Here is a 17637-nt window from a genome sequence, read left to right as displayed (position 1 = left end):
TGACTCTACATACTATGGCACCACCTAGTTGCCCCAAACTTGCAACTGTTACCCTATGTGTAATATGAAGGAGTCACACCTGATTGAGTATTCTATTCTATTCTTCCTATTCTACCATTCTATCTGATGAGGAAAGAAGAGGCAGGAAAACTTGACAGGATAAATATAAGAGGAAGGAGACAGGGAGAGAGCTCAGTGTGTGTGAGCCGCACACTATAGCCAGGGAGGCAGGGGGAAGGGTGAGAGGCACCTCCATAAACATTTTGTGCATCAGCCCTGAAAGGCAGGAAGGGTGGGGAGAGGGGGAGGTAGAGAAACTATTTCCATCAAGGTGACCAGCAGAATATTATCATTAAAGTGCTCATCAGAAATCAATATTTTCTCATTTTTAAAGGTAAGAAATAGAATTCACTCTTTTTAAGCTTCTCAAAGAAAGTCATACCTCATTGCCATGGGTTACATTCTTACATACCTTTGGAGAATGCCATTTTCTTGTGGGATTACACCATTGATAGCTGCCTGTGAACAAAAAATACAAACATTCATTTAAAACAATACCCAAAATATCATGAAAGGAAATCAGCATGTTTTGATGGAACTTATTTAAGCAAGAAACCAAACATTTTTCTAATCATCTGAACTACACGTCATTAAGGGCTTCTCCAATTTTTCAATTACAAACTCTTCTTCTCAGCAGACAAAAATCAAGAAGTTGAAATGTAATTATTTCCAAACCTCTGGCCATAAAAGGCTCAATTCTAGAATTCTCATTTAGGCAAGATCTGTATTGACCTGGAAGTGGTAGACTTTGTGATCAAGTTCAACTGGAGAATTACAGGAAAGTTTTCTTTATATCCACTTCACTCTTCAAAATTGGCTAAAGAGGAGTGGGCAGAAAGACAAAGTTGTATCAGACATACAACACTAGAAAGCCAAATATGAGTAAACCCACAGGTGTCCAACCCTCTCATTTTATACAAGAGGAAACATGTGTGAGAGAAGGAAAAACACTAGGCCAAAGTCAAAGGAGAAAGATGACCATATCGTAAGGCTAAAAAATAGGCTGAGCTCAAAGCTTTCAGCTCTTTCCACCACACAGCTCCTAGCACTTCGAGGGCCATCCCAGGCATCCTGATCTAAATCTTGCCACTGGATCCAGAGGCCTTTGGAGGAGAGAGGAAGGCAGGTGACTCTGCCCAGCCTACCCTCACTCAAATCCAATTCACTTGCACATCATGGCTTCACCTCTCTGAGGTCATGGTCCTTTTTGAGAAGAAAGGAGAAACAGGAACAACAATCCCAGCACTGCTACTGACAAAGGAGGCATTTAATAATGCTCCTTGATTATTTATCTCAACTGTACTTACAATACCTGGATAATAACAGCTCAAACAAAAGGCTGACAGGGCACTACATGGGGAGCAAGAGTCCCTTCAGGGAGGGGCCACAGCTACAAGTGTCACTAGAACAAGAGCTGTATAGCACTAGTGTGATGCAAGACCCTGAATCTGACTTTATCATAAGACTGGAAGCTGGGAGGGAACTGAAAGATGATTTAAATCAACTCCCTCATTTTACAGATGAGAAAAATGGGGTCCTGAGAGAGGAAGGGATTTGCTTATGTCACGAACACACAGAGCAAAACCCCAAATTTTCTGACTCAGTCTAGTGTTCCTCCCACTGCCCTGTTGGGGAACAAGTAGGCCAGCCCAGGCTGCAGGCTTGGTGGAAACCAATGGCTTCAGCCAAACTCAGCTTCTTTTCCTCTCATTCTTCATTATAATCAACCTGATAAATAGAAGACTTTGTGAAATGTTCATTTTAACATTTGCCAAATGTTAAACCTTCTACTCTGCTCTTACTATTAAGCCAAAATAGAATAAATAGGGGCTGGCAATGGGGAAGGGGCTGGCCATCGATTGAGGGAAGGAGAGGGGAGAAGAAGAAGACAGTAATATAAGTCACATAAACAGAGTACACTACAGGAATAGTGGTAAAGCAGAAAGCTGAAACAGATATCATCAAGTAAGATTTCCTTCCTACTTTCCAATAACTTTGCACAGACAGAATCATCCAAGCGCAGGCCTAGACAATTGTATCTCTTCTGTTGTCAGCAAGTTCCATTGGGTAGAATCCTTCCCCTCAATCCTCATTTTTTCTAGAGAACAAAAAGAGGCCATCTTCTATTTCTTACTGCTTCTCACATGTCCCATCTCCCTCCTCTGAATCTCTGAAAGGTTGTCATGCATGCCATTCACTTTTGCTTCTTATATATCCTGTTTCTTTCCAGGCTTAGCTCAAGTACCACCTTCTACATGAAGCCCTTTCTGATCTAGGATTCTGAATTCTGATCCTTTCCTATTTTCCCAATCTCAAACCAAGCACTCAGACTTCCCTGCCAAAAAAAATCTCATTCTATAATTCTAAGATGAAGATAATAAAATAAGGTCATAAGAGATAAGAGCCTGGTCTCAGATGTTAACAGAACTGGAGAGAAATGATCAGATTCTAGAAACTTTTCAAATATAAAAAAAAGTCAATAGAGCATCACTTTTCTGACATTCAGAGACTTCCAATGAAGAGGAGCCAATCTGCTGCCCACATGCATTTTTAAAGAAATCTGTTAGGATTCTTTATCCCCTAATAATTATCCCAAATCTGCTTCTGGGTAAACTCTTTCTTGTGGTTTGGGAGCCAAGAACATCTTTCTAATTCCTCCTTTACAGGAAAGTCTTTTATTATTTTAAAGCTAAAAAAACTGAAGTGGTGAGAGGTGAAGGGGCCTGCCCGAAGTCAAGATGTCAGATACAAGCCCAGGTCGCTCTCATTCTGAGTAGAGCACTGTCCACTACACCTGACTGTAATGCCAAAGGCCATAAGGGGTTCCAAAGTGGATAGATGTATAGAGGACCGAAGATATTGGGGAACTCTGAGAAAAGTATACTTGAAGCAAAGATACCTATAGCAGGGTGTTAACTCAGCGCGATTGATGAGATGATGGTTCTCTAGTTTACATATACTTAGTACTTAGTATGGTGATGTCATGATTCTATAGTTGATGCATGCTCAGTGTACTGTACTTGTACTTTACAATTTACAATTACAATGTAATTGTACTAAAGTATATAAAAGCTAAGAGGACTTGAAATAAGCAGGAGAGAGAGAGAGAGAGAGAGAGAGACAGACAGACAGACAAGACTCGAGTGAGAATATGCTCCAGCTCGATCTCAGACTCCAGGGAAATCCTTGAGAAAGCTAGCCCATTACATAGATATTACTGATTAGGGCAATCAAAGAGAGCTTCATGGAAAACTCTAATAGAATGCATAATAGTTCTCATCCCTTTGGAATCCTAACCACCAAAGCTCTACTTCCAATATACTTCTACCAGTATGTGATACACAAAGTTGAAATAGAAATTATGTAATCTACTTCCAGGATTCTTGAAAAATCTTCAACAACATGAAATACATACTTGGGAATGAGGTGATCTTCAGCAGGATAATGGTGCTATTTGTTAACAAATGCTGAACTATTCTTTCACTGGAGATGGGAAAATAAGAGTACTAATCTAAGTCTTCTAAGAAAGATAGAGAATAGTCTGCTGCCATCACTGAAATGAGATTCCTTAGAAAATAGATTTATATGTATTAGATTTTCAAAGAAAAGTCACCATAATTAGATAACATGGCGTTTAATTCCAGTTCCATCCCTTATTAGCTGTGTGACCTTTAATAAGCTATTTAAATGACATTTGACTATGGTAATTCAATTCAAAAAATACTTATTAAACTCCTATTATGTGCCAGGCACTGTGCTAAGCTATACTACTATATTAAAATAGCATCCTAGTTGGTCTCTCCATATTTTTTCACTCCAATCCATCCTCTATAGAGACACAAAAGTGATTTTTCTAAAGCAAATTCTGATTATGTTAATTCTCCTCAAACTTTATTGGCTTCCTACTGCATCTAGGGATCAAAAATGCATTCCTGCATTTGGTTTTAAATCTATTCACACCTAATGCTGACTCATTTTTTTCAAACTCATTCATTATACATTTTTCCCCTTCTCATACTTGACAACAATGCTTCTCTAACTATGCTATAGAGAACCACAGAACACCCCAAATTTGGTCTATTTTTTAACGAATCTTATGCTGTTTGATAATAAGCATTATAAATAATGATGTTATGGCTAACAGATATGTTTTGTGCAATTTCATATGCATATTTGATATTGCAGAGGAGGCAGAGCCAAGATGCCATCGTAAAGGCAGGGACTCACTGGAGCTCTCCCCACAAAGCTCTCCAAATAACTTTAAATAATGATTTTAGACAAATTTTAGAGACAGGGTAGAATAATTTTCCTGCCCCTGACAGTTTGGAAGGTCTGCAGGAGGGATCTGTTGCATGAAGGTTGTCAGGATAGGATGTTGCACTAGGATGTTCAGGGAGTGCCAGCAAACTTTAGGAGCCAGTGAACCAACAGTGGAGGCAGTAGCAGAAGCAGCAAAGTAGTGACAAGCAGCAGCAACAATCTTTAGGAGATCTTAGCTCACAAGTGGGGGGGTGGGAGGAAAGGGCTGGTCAGAGGGGGATTACAGGAGCCTCTTTGCTGGCACTGGCCAGACTCTCTTGCTTTGGCCACAGTCAGATCTGGCTAAGTGCTGGCTCATAGTACAGATCTCTGGAAGGATCTCTGAAAAGAGCTGCAGAAATCCTTGAGCTCGGAACATTGTACCTTTTACTTTTGAAATAGAACTCTAGTTTATAAAAGACTTAAAGGCTGAGTAATAGGCTGGGGAAAATAAGCAAACAACAGAAAAAGATTTTGACCATAGAAAATCACTATGGTGACAAGGAAGACCAAAAGTAAATAACAAAGTCAAAGCTCCTTTATGCAAACAACCCAACCCCTCCCCTCCTCCCCCCAATAAATAAATAAATAAAAATCATCTCAGGCCATGGAAGAGCTTAAAATCAAATCAGAAAAAACTGGGAAGAGAAATGATGCAAAAGGAAATACAAAAAGCAAATGAGGAAAAGAATGTTTTAAAAAGCAAAACTGGCCAAATGGGAAAGAAAAGAGACACAAAAGTTCACTTGTAAAGGGCTAAAACTCTTGACTTGATGCAATAAAGTTGGACCACTGAGCACTTAAGGCTAATTACCGATCGGACAATACCCTATTAGCATATGCTTGGAAAATAGTCCTTCCCACTATTTTGTGCTGGCTTGATAATTGGTGTATACAGAGAATTGTAAGAGGGACTAGGGAGTGGAGTAAGACTAGCCAGGGTCACTTTTGGGCGGGAGATAAGAGGAGATCCTGCATCCATCCAATTCACTTCTACCACTAAAGACCAAGGACTTTTGCTTATCCTGACTCTGGCTGATTTTAAAGTATCCAGGATGCTAACTCGGTCTTCACATTCACTGAGGAAAATAATTCCTTAAAAATTAGAATTGTGCAAGTGAAAGGTAATGATTTTAGGAGAAATCAAGAAATAAATAATTTTTAAAAATCAAGAGGATGAAAAAATGGAAAACAAATAGAAAAAATAAATGTTAAAATGTTTTATATGTAACTGGAAAATAATTAATGAAATAAATAAAAATATATTTAAAATATCAATAGTGTTAATGTTAGAAGATTTTATTATAAGATTTCTGGCCAAAATTTGTTTAATTTGCAGTAGACAAGTCTGAGAAGCAGGGAAACATCTCAGGTTTCTTTTCTGCTGCTCCATGGACACTGTACTCTGTGTAATCTCCCCATATATCAGGCCCATATATGAAATGTTCTCCCTTCCTTCCTCCCTCCCCTTCAGAGAAACCCATACCTCCTTTAAGAATCAATATATACACAATCTTCCAAACAAGTGGGGTCAGGAACAGTGGAGTCCAGATCCTACCTCACACACACACACATCTCTGCACAGTCATTTACTAAGTCACTGTACCTCTGGGCTTCAGTTTCTTGCCCTCTAAAATTAGGCATATGAGAAATAATAGTGTGTACTTCAGAAGGTAATGAGAAAGATTAAGTGAATTAACCAAGCAAAATATTTTTTTAAAACTTGAAGCTATATTAAAACTTGGTAGCTATTATTATTATTATCCAGTCCCCTCTCTGTTCCTAATTACCTGTATTTAACTGAATTTCTTTTGTATACTTCCAAAGGGAAGTGAAAGATTGGCTTCCTTCCCCCACAGTAGATGAAGTCAAAAATAAAGAGCAGATAACAAAGGAAAAGAGAGTTAATAGGTTAGCAAGGCAACTACCCCATGATCTCTTTCCAAAGCGTGATATTTTATTTGAAATTAAAAATAATAAAAAATGGAGACCATCTACAGAGCTTTAAATGGCTAAACCACTTAGAAGTTTAGAAGAGTAGTCCCCAGGAATTACCTGAGAGAAGTGAAGAGTGAGGGAAGGAATGAATTTCTGGTTCTTGATGGATCACATAGCTTTTAAAGCAGCTAACTGACCAGTGGGAGATACTGTATAACATGGAAAGTAAAGAAAGACAGAAGTACCATCCTACAGGATTATACAGATTCAGAGGTAGCCATTTGGGGGAAAAGGCAATGTTCAGAAATGGGAACTCTAGAAGAAAGGATCCAAGAAACAGTTCTGATAATCAAGTTAGCATTTTTGGAAAGAGGTCTCTGGACAGCCAGCTAAGCAACTTCCCAAGTAAATAGACCTACCTTGCAATGGGGCTATGTGAGTACTGCAGAAGAACAGACATCTAATTCTAGTAGTATCAGTAACTGTGAATTACTTCCTAGGTATCTAACTCTTTCTATAAATGCTGTATATTTAATGGGAGAGTGAGGTGTGCAGAGTGTTTAGGAGGACTAGCCCTCTCTGGTGGAAGGACCACTTATCCACCTTCAACCAACTCTTACCAGTGACTCCAAGAAACTATAGCATGTGCAGCAGCTGCAACTAAGACCTGCATGGAAAATAGCTAAGCCATGATGGGGTAACCATAGTAGGATTACCTGTAGAGGAATTAGGAGAATGGCTACCCCAAGCATGTGAGGATATCCCCTCAGGTGGAATGGGCCATTTGTTCCAGTGGCTACGAAGGTGAGCTGAAGCAAGCATCACGGAGAGCTGGGAGCTTGGTCAAGCAGCAGAGAAGCCAGGTTACAGGCCGCATGCGGGGCCATCCCCATTATCTTCTCTTTTGTCTTGCCACAGGACTCAGATGCCTCTGGGAGAGAGTAAAGCTGACAACTCCGGGCAGCACTGCCTCCCTTGAATCCAACTCATACAGCTGAGACATTAGCCAGGGCAGCCCTGGTCCTGGCACAAAGGGCAGGTATGGGAAGGTGCAGCTCAGGTGTGCAGGAAGCACAATCCGCACTTCCTGTTTATCCAGTCCCTTCCTAAGAGCTCCTTGAGGCCGCTGTTTGTCTGGTTATGGCAGGTTATGATGAGAGCTCAGGGGCAAGAGTGTGGGAAGTGGCTTGTAGAGGGCTGAAACTCTTGAGTAGATAGATGCACTGAGGTCGGTCGGAGCACTTAAGGCTAACTACCGATTAGACAATACTCTATGGGCATGTGCTTGGGGAATGGCCCCTTCCCACTATCCTGTGCTGGCTCGATAATTGGTGTATACAGAGAATCATGGGAGGGACGAGGGGGTGGAGTAAGATGAGCCAGGGTCACTTTGGTAGTACAACAGGAAGAAGGAGGTCGAGGAGATTCTGCTTCCATCCAATTCAATCCTACCCCTAAAGATCAAGAATAAAGACTAAGGACTTTTGCTTATCCTGACTCCGGCTGATTCTGGGGTATTCAGGGTGCTAACGCGGTCATCACAGTGGCCACCCCACTATGGTGGTAACTGGGGGCAGCCTAATGTCTCTCTGGACCCATGGCGATGCAGGGGCGCTTTTATTTTGTTATCTGACTCTTCAGTGCATAGTTAGCACACAGAAGGTACTGAACAAACTGACTGTTGACTTTAATGATTCCATTTTCTTTCTCAACGCTGTGGTCTGGCTCTTGAGTGAGCGGAAATTGTTCTCTCCAAAGTTACCAGGATCTCTTAATGGTCAGATCTGACATCCTTTTCTCAAATCTCATCCTTCTTGATTTCTCTGTGGTCTCTGACACTATCACTCTCTTCCAGATCTTTCTCTAGGCTTTGGGGACATTTCTCTTTCCAGGTTCTTCAGTATATCCATCTGGTCACTTGTTATATCTCCTCACATCACACTCACTACACAGGATGGCCTCCAGATACTTTTTTTCATAAACTCATTTGATCCCATTTTGAGAAAGGGTCCAGACTAATCATCTTTATTACTCTCCAAAGTCATCCAGGAAGACTTGCCACCATTCCCCACACTCTCTCTCTTTCCAGTTCTATATTATGAGTTGTTTTTCTCCATTAGATAGAAGCCATCTTTCTTTTTATTTGTCTTTTTATCACTAGAACTTAATATAATGCCTGGAAAATTACAAGAATCCAATAAAGGTTTTTTGAATTGATATACTCAGCAACCCATAAGTATAAGTTAAAATAGAGTCTCTCATTAAAAAAGAAAATTTAATCTCATAGGACCACTGAGATCTGGTGATAAAACCCATTACAAGAATGTAGTTCAGGATAAATATAAATATTAATATTAATGTATATTTATATACTGTGACATGATATATATGTAATATAATAATATTAGTAAAAAAAAAATTAGAATATAGTAAGAATAGGGAAAGTACTGGCTACTAATAAGGGATATTTGTGAGGAAATCCAGGAGGTAGGAGACAAGACAGAGAAGGACTAGGGATGAAATTCAATGGAATGAATAAATGAAGTACTTATTAAACTAAAGTATATCTGCAAAGCACATAAAGCTAAGATCCAAGGATACAAATAGGAAAAAAGTTCAGTAGTTTTCAAGAAACTTCACCTTCTAATTAGGAAGACAAAACATTTTATCAAAGGTTTCAGGAGCAAGTTAAATGGAAACATTGCACAGTTCTTAGGTACAATAGCAAAGCAGCTAGACTGTAATGGTTTTTTAATTTTATTTCCACTGAAGTTGACTCACCTGACTATGCCAAAGATTTTGTGCATAACTGATCTAATTATCTTTGCCTGTAAATCCTCTCCATTTTCAAACTTTCCTATTAGTGTCTAGGATACCACCATCTTTCCAGTCCCTCAGGTTCACAAACCTAAGATTCCTCCTAAACTCACTATCTCTCATTCTCTTCATATCTAATTAATTGCCAAGACCTGTCAAATTTACTTTTGCAAAATCTTTCTAATTAGACCCCTTCTCTCCTCTGACACTGCCACCAGTGTAGTACAGGCCCTCATTATCTCATGCCTAGACTACGACAGTAGCCTTTGTTGCATCTACCTATCCTAAGTCTCTCCCCACTCCAATCCAATCTCCACTTGATAGCTAAAGTGATTTTCCTGAAGCACAGATCTGACCATATCATCCCTACTCAATAAATTTCAGTGGCTCCCTATCACTTCTAGGGTTAAATGCAAAAATGCTCAGTTTAGCTTTCAAAGTCCTTCATAACTTAGTGCACCTTCCCTTCCCCATCCCTTTCTACTCCAAGTATTCTTTGATCTAATGACACTGTTGTTTCATAAACAAGATATGCCATTGGTCAGCTCTGAACATTTTCTATAGTTGTGCCCATTCATGGATTGCTGTCCCTACGGCCTTCTCTGGGTTCATTCAAGTTTCAACTAAAATCCTATGGGACTTTAGATTTTAAATTGAAAATTCTACAGGAAGCTTTCCCCAACCCCTTTAATTCTAATGGCTCCATCTTATTAGTTATTTCTAATTTACTCTGTATGTAGCTTGTTTTTCCATATTTATTTTCTTCTTGTCTCTCCTCTCTATGGAGGCAAGAACTATTTTTTGCCTTTTTTTTTTTGTATCCATAGCACTAGCACAGTGCCTGGAATTGAGTAGGTGCTTATTAAATCCTTATGGACTAATTGCTTTCACTGTGCCAGGCTATAGGCTAGAAGAGGAATGAATACCAAAGAAAGGAGGAAAAAAAGTCCCTATTTTCACATAGCTCACATTTTCAAGAGGAAGATAATGCAAATACCTAGGTACATACAAGATATAATGAGGCTTTTCAATTATCCAGAAACCTACCATAGCTTTCTCTCTCCAAAAGCAGAGAACTGGACAACGTGACAAGTTTTGTCATAAGTTTCATCCTTCAAGAGGTCAAAAAGCCAAAAAGGAGGGATTCTTTTCTGGATCTGATTCCCCACAAGAAGCCAATTACTGGAGTGGAAATGATAGGAAATTTTGTGGAAAGTGAGGGCTTCAGCTTAGTGTTTGTAACAGAAAATAATGTAACCCAGATTTGAAGAAAGCTGATTTTAAAGGATTCAAAGGTACAGCACAGACAATTCCATGAAAGAATTTTAAAGCTGCAGTCAGAGCAGGAACATGGAAAAACTGAAGAATTATATTCTGAAAACACTGAAATTTGTAATTTTTAAAGCACAGAAACTATGTGGAGAGGTCAACATGTACGCAGAATAATAACCAATTTATTTAGATTTTAAAAGATACATGTAGAAGTTAAAAAGATACCCTATGGAGTTAACACTCAATAAGGATTTGAAGATAGTAAAAACATGTAATTGTCCTTGAAAAATTAAAGTCAACCAGAAAAGAAAGATAACCTTTTGGCATTAAAAGAATAAATGAATGAAGGGGAGGGAGGCAGGACTAACCATTTATTAAATACACAGTATGTGCCAGGCACTTTTGCCAAGTGGTTTACGTTTATATTTTGCTTATCAACTGTTATCTCATTTGACCCTCACAACTATCCTGGAAAGCAAGAGCTATGATGATGATGATTTTATAGTTAAGGAAGCTGAGCCAGAAACTCATTAAGTGACTTGCCCAGGGCTATTCTGCTAGTAAATGCCTAAAGCTGGATTTGAACTTAGATCTTCCTGACTCTAATAGTTATATTGTACCAACTAATAGAAATCAATAAAGGAAATTAATACATGAATAAAAAGCATTTGTTAAATGCTAACAGAGCCAAGAACTGTGTAAAAGAGGTCTTTGCCCTCAAGAATCTTATAGATAGAACCAAGTAATGCCATTTAAAGTGGGGGCAATCCAGAAAGTGAAGGAGTAACCAGAAAGGAGCATCTTGGTAAGGGCAATATCATAGAGGGATTGTGACCAAAGTCACAGGAGAGTTACTGGATTAGCAATATGGATTGAACTCTACTTCCAAAACTTGGAAAGAGTCAGCCATGGGAAGCACTCTCCTATTAAGAGAGCAGAGAATGATTCAGTGGGAATCTGAGAGCAAACAAAGAATAAGGCTTTTTCTTATCTCTCTAAGTTGTTGCCCAGAACCAGGTGTGACCAAGGTATGTGATAACATGTTACATGTCACAGAAAAAAGAACTGAGTTTGCAAACTGCTGGCCAGTGAGTATTAATACATTTAGAAAAATGGAAGGGTACTTACCAGGTTAGCATACTTTTAGCAGTAATGGGTTAAGTCCCATTTCAGTTTTTGGCCAGGATCACTATACTGGTGAGTAAGGAAAATGATACAGAGTTTACCTAAATTTTGGCAAAGCACTACATAAAATAGATCTTTATCTTCTTGTGCAAGAGAAATATGGATTTGACAACATTAAAATTAGTAGTATGTGAAAGTGGTTAGTAACTATTAAAAGTTCACTATCTCCAATAGAGTGCTGCAGGGATCAATTGTTGATTCTGCACTACATCACATTTTTATCAATGACGTGGACAAGGGCACGGGTGACATGTTTATCAAATCTCAAAATGACAGAAACATACTGAATCTAAGAGATAGGATCCAAAAGTTCTTACATTTTACTAAATTGAGCTAAATCTACTAACGTGAAATTTCAGTGCAAAGTAATGTCTCTATTTCCATGGAAATACTTCATTGAGACAAAGTAATTTGGCCTTCTCAGAGTATTTGGTGGACTTCTAGGAACTCTCTGCATATAGATACAGATATGTGCATATATGTATACGTATTTTATAATAATACTTTTTGGTATAAAAAATATTTAGAAACAAAGTAGATGTTTATTGCTTGGAGAATGGCTAAATAAATTTAAAGGAGGAAAAGATTTATATGAACTAATGAAGAATGAAGTAATCAGTCTAAAAAACAATATAGATAAAAATTAGAACAATATAATCGTTACAACCACAAACCCCAACCAAAAGCGAATGTTGTAAAATTACAACGAATCAGAATAACTCCAAAGAAAAGACATCCCATCCTACCCTTTTTCTACAGGTCCACAGATATGGCACACTGCGCAAATTTTCAGACTTTTTTGATATACTGTAAGTTTCTCTAATTTCTTTTCTATTCTCTTTTTTAAAAATTATTTGTTATATGCGGTGGCTCTCTAGAAAAATAGAAAATACTGAAGAATATTTTGTTGCTATCAGCAACAATAACATGAGATCAATAAAAACTATTTAAAAAAACAAAACTAGACCATGATCATAGACAGATGTGTTGCCCACAATCACCTGGACATAATAACACTGGTATGCAGAAGTTTAAAAAACAATGTTATTCAGAGAAATCATTTCAAAATATAGAGAACTAACAAAAAATCAAAATCATGTGGGGACAAGTTGAGGCACACATCATCTTATATATCCTGTCTTCTAGTGAAATTGTCCTCTTTGTGAACCTATATCTACATACATTTTATTCAACTACAAAATATAGGTCTTTTTCCACTTAAGCAATGGTGTGACAAACAACTAATAGAAAAGAACAAGAGACGCAGAGCAACTTTCTCCAGGACAGTCTCCTACTGAACTCTGAGGAAAAAGATAAAATAGGGGAAGGTTCTAGGAAGATGGCAGAGGAGGTCAGAAAATTCCAAGCCCTCCAGATTTCTCCCACAAACAAAACAAAATTGTACCTCAAGGCAAACACCCATCTTTCTTTTTTTTGTTAAAGAACTTAATAGTGTAGCCAACCCTAGTCCTGGAAGGGGGAGGGGGCTGCTTCTGCTTTCACTTTGGTTCTCCTCTCTGGCAAGAAACCCCAAACCAAGAGCCCCCCACTCCTGAAAGTGCTGCAGTCAGCAGCGTCCCTGCTCCATACCTCTGCACTCTGATTTCTCCAGGGCCTGGCCTCAGCAGCCCAGCTGAGCCTGGTGTTCCCAACAAGTCTTCCTGGATTCAGACCAGGCTGTCTGTCCCTCCACACCCAGAGAGCCCCAGGGCTCCCATCCTGCTGTTTCCGTGGAGCGAGCCTGGAGGTATTGACACTCTACCTCAGCTCAACCTCTTCCACAGATGTTTCTTCCGATCTTCTCCAGCTGTCCCAGGAGGACCCCTGTTCTGCTCATCTGTGACCTGTCTCAGATGGCACAGATTTCCCTTCACTGTGAAAGTAACATGTTCTCTATATCTTACTAATATTTTCCTCAAAAATATGGTGTACAGAATTCAACACAATATTCCATATATGATCTGATTAGGGATGAAGACAGCAGGTCTCTGGCTAGAGCCCAAGACCATAATGCTGACTCGTACTGACCTCTCAACTCATCCAATTCTAGCAAACTATTCTACTTATCTGACTTTATTTCCTTTCATGAACTCCATATTTCAGCCAACTTGGCCCATTTACTGATCCTTAAACTTGGAAACATTAATAGTAAAATTGGCTTCATGAGATTATATTCCGAGATTGGATAGTGGTCTGGATATTCCAAAGATTTCATAATTTCTTGCCTCTGTAGAGCAGCACTGGGCAGTTGGCAACATAGCAAAATATAAATTTTTTTTCAAACTTCCAATTAAATAATTGGAAAAAAATGGAATAATGTGGGAATTTAACACATGTAATATCAAAATAGGCAACTATTAAGATAATAACCCATTTTACACTCTCCTGCAATTTCAAGAGAGAAAACTCTAAAACAAGGAATCAAAGTCTTTGGACTAGTGTCTACTTGGAATAAGTATGCTCAGATTGCTAATGTTTCTACCAGGTCCCTTTAAGCAGCTGTCCAACATCAGTATCATTTCTGACTCACTTTCACAAAGTTGTGAACCTAGATAACTAGAAAGCTTGCTGTTCTGAATCAATAGTTTTGGAAGAGGGATAGATTTAGGAGAAAAGAGAATCAACCATTAAGCAGTAGCTGTTTGGGACATTTTGAGTGTGATATTCTTCTCTATGCAGACACCCTCCGAGTCCTCATCCCCTATTCCACAATAACTTCCTCACTGATCTCTCCATATGCGTCATCTACATGGCTGCAAAAATTTCTCAAGAACAGGTTTCACTGTCACTTCCCTGATCAATAATCTGAAGTGGCTCTCAGATACCTGCATGATGATAATGACTCTGGTTCATTTTTCTAAGCAAATATGCAACTGCACCTTTCTCAACACATCCTATATTCTAGTCACTCTGGCCTAGTTCCATCTCTGCCTTATGTGACTTTGGGCTCTGCACTCTAGGCCTGAATTATATCCCTTACAACATGAGGGCTTGGTCTACACAGTAACAAAGCTTCCTTCTAACTCCAATATTCAATGTTCTAAGGTCCCTCATAGCTTGAAAATGTTCTGTTCTAGGTCCACTCCAAAACTGGAACGAATTTCAGAACATCTCTGATATGCCTTTCAGTACTAACATTTTATATTCTATGATAATAATACCAACCAAGAAGTATTTATTTAGCACAAATTATGGCTCCAGCACTGTTCAAAGGGCTGGGAATATAAAAACCAAAAAGTAAAAACAAATCCAGAAAACACAAAAATTAGCTTCACAATGTTCTTTCCCCATGATAATTCTGTGAAACAGGTAATGGGCATTATTATTCCCTTTTTACATTTAAGAAAGCAGAGCCAAGGGTCAGAAGTGATTCTATGCCATGTCTCTTGACTCTCTAATGTTTTCACTGTACCCCATTTCCTCATGTTCTAAGAGTTCTTCCAGCTCTGAAATTGTGTGATATTAACTCTGAATTTTCTACAATTCTCAAAAAGCTTCCTTTTTCCCCCCTCTAAGCTCATTCTGCCAAGCAAATATTGTACACAGTGACAAGAAGACCATGTGATGATCAGTTTTGATGGACTTGATTCTTTTTGACAATAAGGTTTTTAAATACATAAAATATAATACAAAGGATTGCAAAGGAAATCAGTTTGTTTGTGGAACCTCTAGCTTATAGGGGGGAAAAAAGGTAGCTTTTTTGAGAAATTTCTTGAATCAAGGCAATTCCAATTGACTTGTGATGGAAAGAGCCCTCTGCATACCAAGAGAGAACTATGGAGACTGAATGATGAACAAAGCATATTTTCACTTTTGTTATTGTTTGTTTTTTCTTTTTCAAGGTATTTTTCCTTTTGATCTGATTTTTCTTGCATAGCATGATATGGAAATATGTTTAGAAGAATTGCACATATATCAGATTGATTGCTATCTTTGGGAAGGGGGAATTTTAAAAACTATCTTTGCCTGTATGTGGAATAAAATGCTATTTAAAAAAAACAACTTTTATTCTGAGTCAAATTACTAACAAGGTCTATCACACACACACACACACACACACACACACACACACACACACACACACACAAATTAAGAACCTCTAATCTATAACCTAACCCCTTGAATTTCTCTTCCATTTTTTAATTTCATTTTGCCTTTATAAATTCTCTATACTATATATATACTGTAAGAAACTCAAAGATGGAAAAAGTCCAACTTAAGGCCAAAATATTCACAAAAGCACTCTGTGGTAATAGAGAAATACAACAGAAACCCACCTACTGGGAAAAGCTTTTAAAAAAACAACTATAGTATATAAATGTAATGGGACATTATTGTTCAGTGAGAAGTATCAAGTATGAGCAATTAGGAACAATTTGAGAAGGTTTTTATGAAATGATATAGAGCAGGGATGGGAAACATCCAGCCCACGAAATCATTTGCTAAGGTAACCACAGGCTATGATGAGCTGAAAAAACTAGGTACAACAAAATCCCAATGCTTTAGTTTTATAAGTTGATAGTTTTATATGATGTTATAAATATCCAAATGACCCTTGGCAGAAAAAAAAGTTCTCAACTGCCGAGGAAGGGAGAAATAAGCAAAATCAAAAGAACAATGAACTACAGCAATGTAAAGGAAAATATCATTTAAAGGATGTCAAATTCTAGAATGAGGGCAAAACTGATCCTCATCCAGTAAGAGAAATAATGAAATATTCTCCCTCAATTCCTGGAAGATAAGAGACTACCAGGAATAAATACCACAAACTGGGTTAGAGTCTTTGTCCTAAGGCAAGAATCAATCAAGAAACTGTTGAGAGCCAACCTTAAAAGTCTGGAAAGCACATGATTTAAGTACAGTTTTTTTCTCAGTTTTACCTCTGACATATATTAGGCTGTCACTTGCAGAAAAGGTGCCTTCTGGCTTTGACAAAGAAAATCTCCTGATCTGGGGTTTTCCTATATAGGAAGCTCAAAACATCTATTCTCTAGCCTCAGAGATGATCAGAAGAGCATTCTCAGGATGACAGAAGGAAAAATTTCTCTCTCCCTCTCTCTCATTGACTTTCTCTTCCTCTCACTGACTCTCCCTCTCACATTGACATATTCTCTGTATGTGTGTATGTGTCTATCTATCTGTCTGTTTCTCTCTGTATCTCTCTCTCTCTCTCTCTCTCTCTCTCTCTCTCTCTCTCTCACACACACACACACACACACACACACACACACACACACACACACACACACATACACACACACACACTCTCTCTCTCTCTCTCTCTCTCTGGCATTCCTGTTACTTAAAGCACAAATTGTGCCATTCTTTGTGAAGTCACTCCTGATCCCATCAAATGCTAATGAGCTCTCTACCTATCACTTACTATGTCTGCTGCCTTTTTGTATTTTTTGGATACTTGTATATCTCTCCAATATGAATATAAACTCCTTCAGATCAGGAACTATTTCATTCTTTGTAATACTAGTGCATGTTACAGTTACAGTGACTGGCACATAGTAGGGCTAACATCAAGGTTTCTTAAACTTTTCCACTCATAATCCCTTTTCATATGAGATTTTTATAGGAACCTGTCTTGAGTATGAGTCAAGGTGCATTTGTAATGCAAAATGTGCCTGCTATGTGCTTAGAACTAAGGCTGCAGTGAAATTGCTCGATGCAACACAGGCAATCACTGCCAGAAACATCTAAGATGCAATTGATTTTGAATTAATTTTTGGTCCTTGTATTCAGAAAACTTTTACTGTTGCCAAATTTTTTGTGGGAACCCCACACACACATACACATTCAGTTACACAATCCCACCTGGGGTTTAAGAACCCTTAACCTAGAAGACTACCCAAATCAGTGATTAAAATGGAGAACTTCCCAGGACAAAAACAACAACAAAATGCCCCCACTTCACTGGAGACTTGCCCAAAATGACAATGAACTACTAATTATTCTGATTCCTGTTAATCAACAAGTTTCAAATCCACCTATTAGTATTATCAGTTGGGTAGGGGATAGAAGGCTGGGCGTGGAATCAGGAAGACCTGAGATGGAATT

General features: G+C 38.4%; 1 protein-coding gene across 2 annotated transcripts in view; it reads right to left on the bottom strand.

Moving 5' to 3' along the window:
• Positions 1-17637, bottom strand: part of FAF1 (Fas associated factor 1) — a 402722-nt gene that overhangs the window by 310611 nt on the left and 74474 nt on the right. For both annotated transcript variants that reach the window (XM_051999721.1, XM_051999722.1), the window contains exon 3: positions 473-519. In XM_051999721.1, the coding sequence (XP_051855681.1) occupies positions 473-519 (47 nt within the window). The remainder of the gene's footprint in view (positions 1-472; positions 520-17637) is intronic.

This window comes from Antechinus flavipes, chromosome 4 (assembly GCF_016432865.1).
Source record: "Antechinus flavipes isolate AdamAnt ecotype Samford, QLD, Australia chromosome 4, AdamAnt_v2, whole genome shotgun sequence".
NCBI classification, from domain to species: domain Eukaryota; kingdom Metazoa; phylum Chordata; class Mammalia; order Dasyuromorphia; family Dasyuridae; genus Antechinus; species Antechinus flavipes.
The sequence above is the reverse complement of the archived record's forward strand: the minus strand, read 5'-3'. Positions and strand labels throughout refer to the sequence as shown.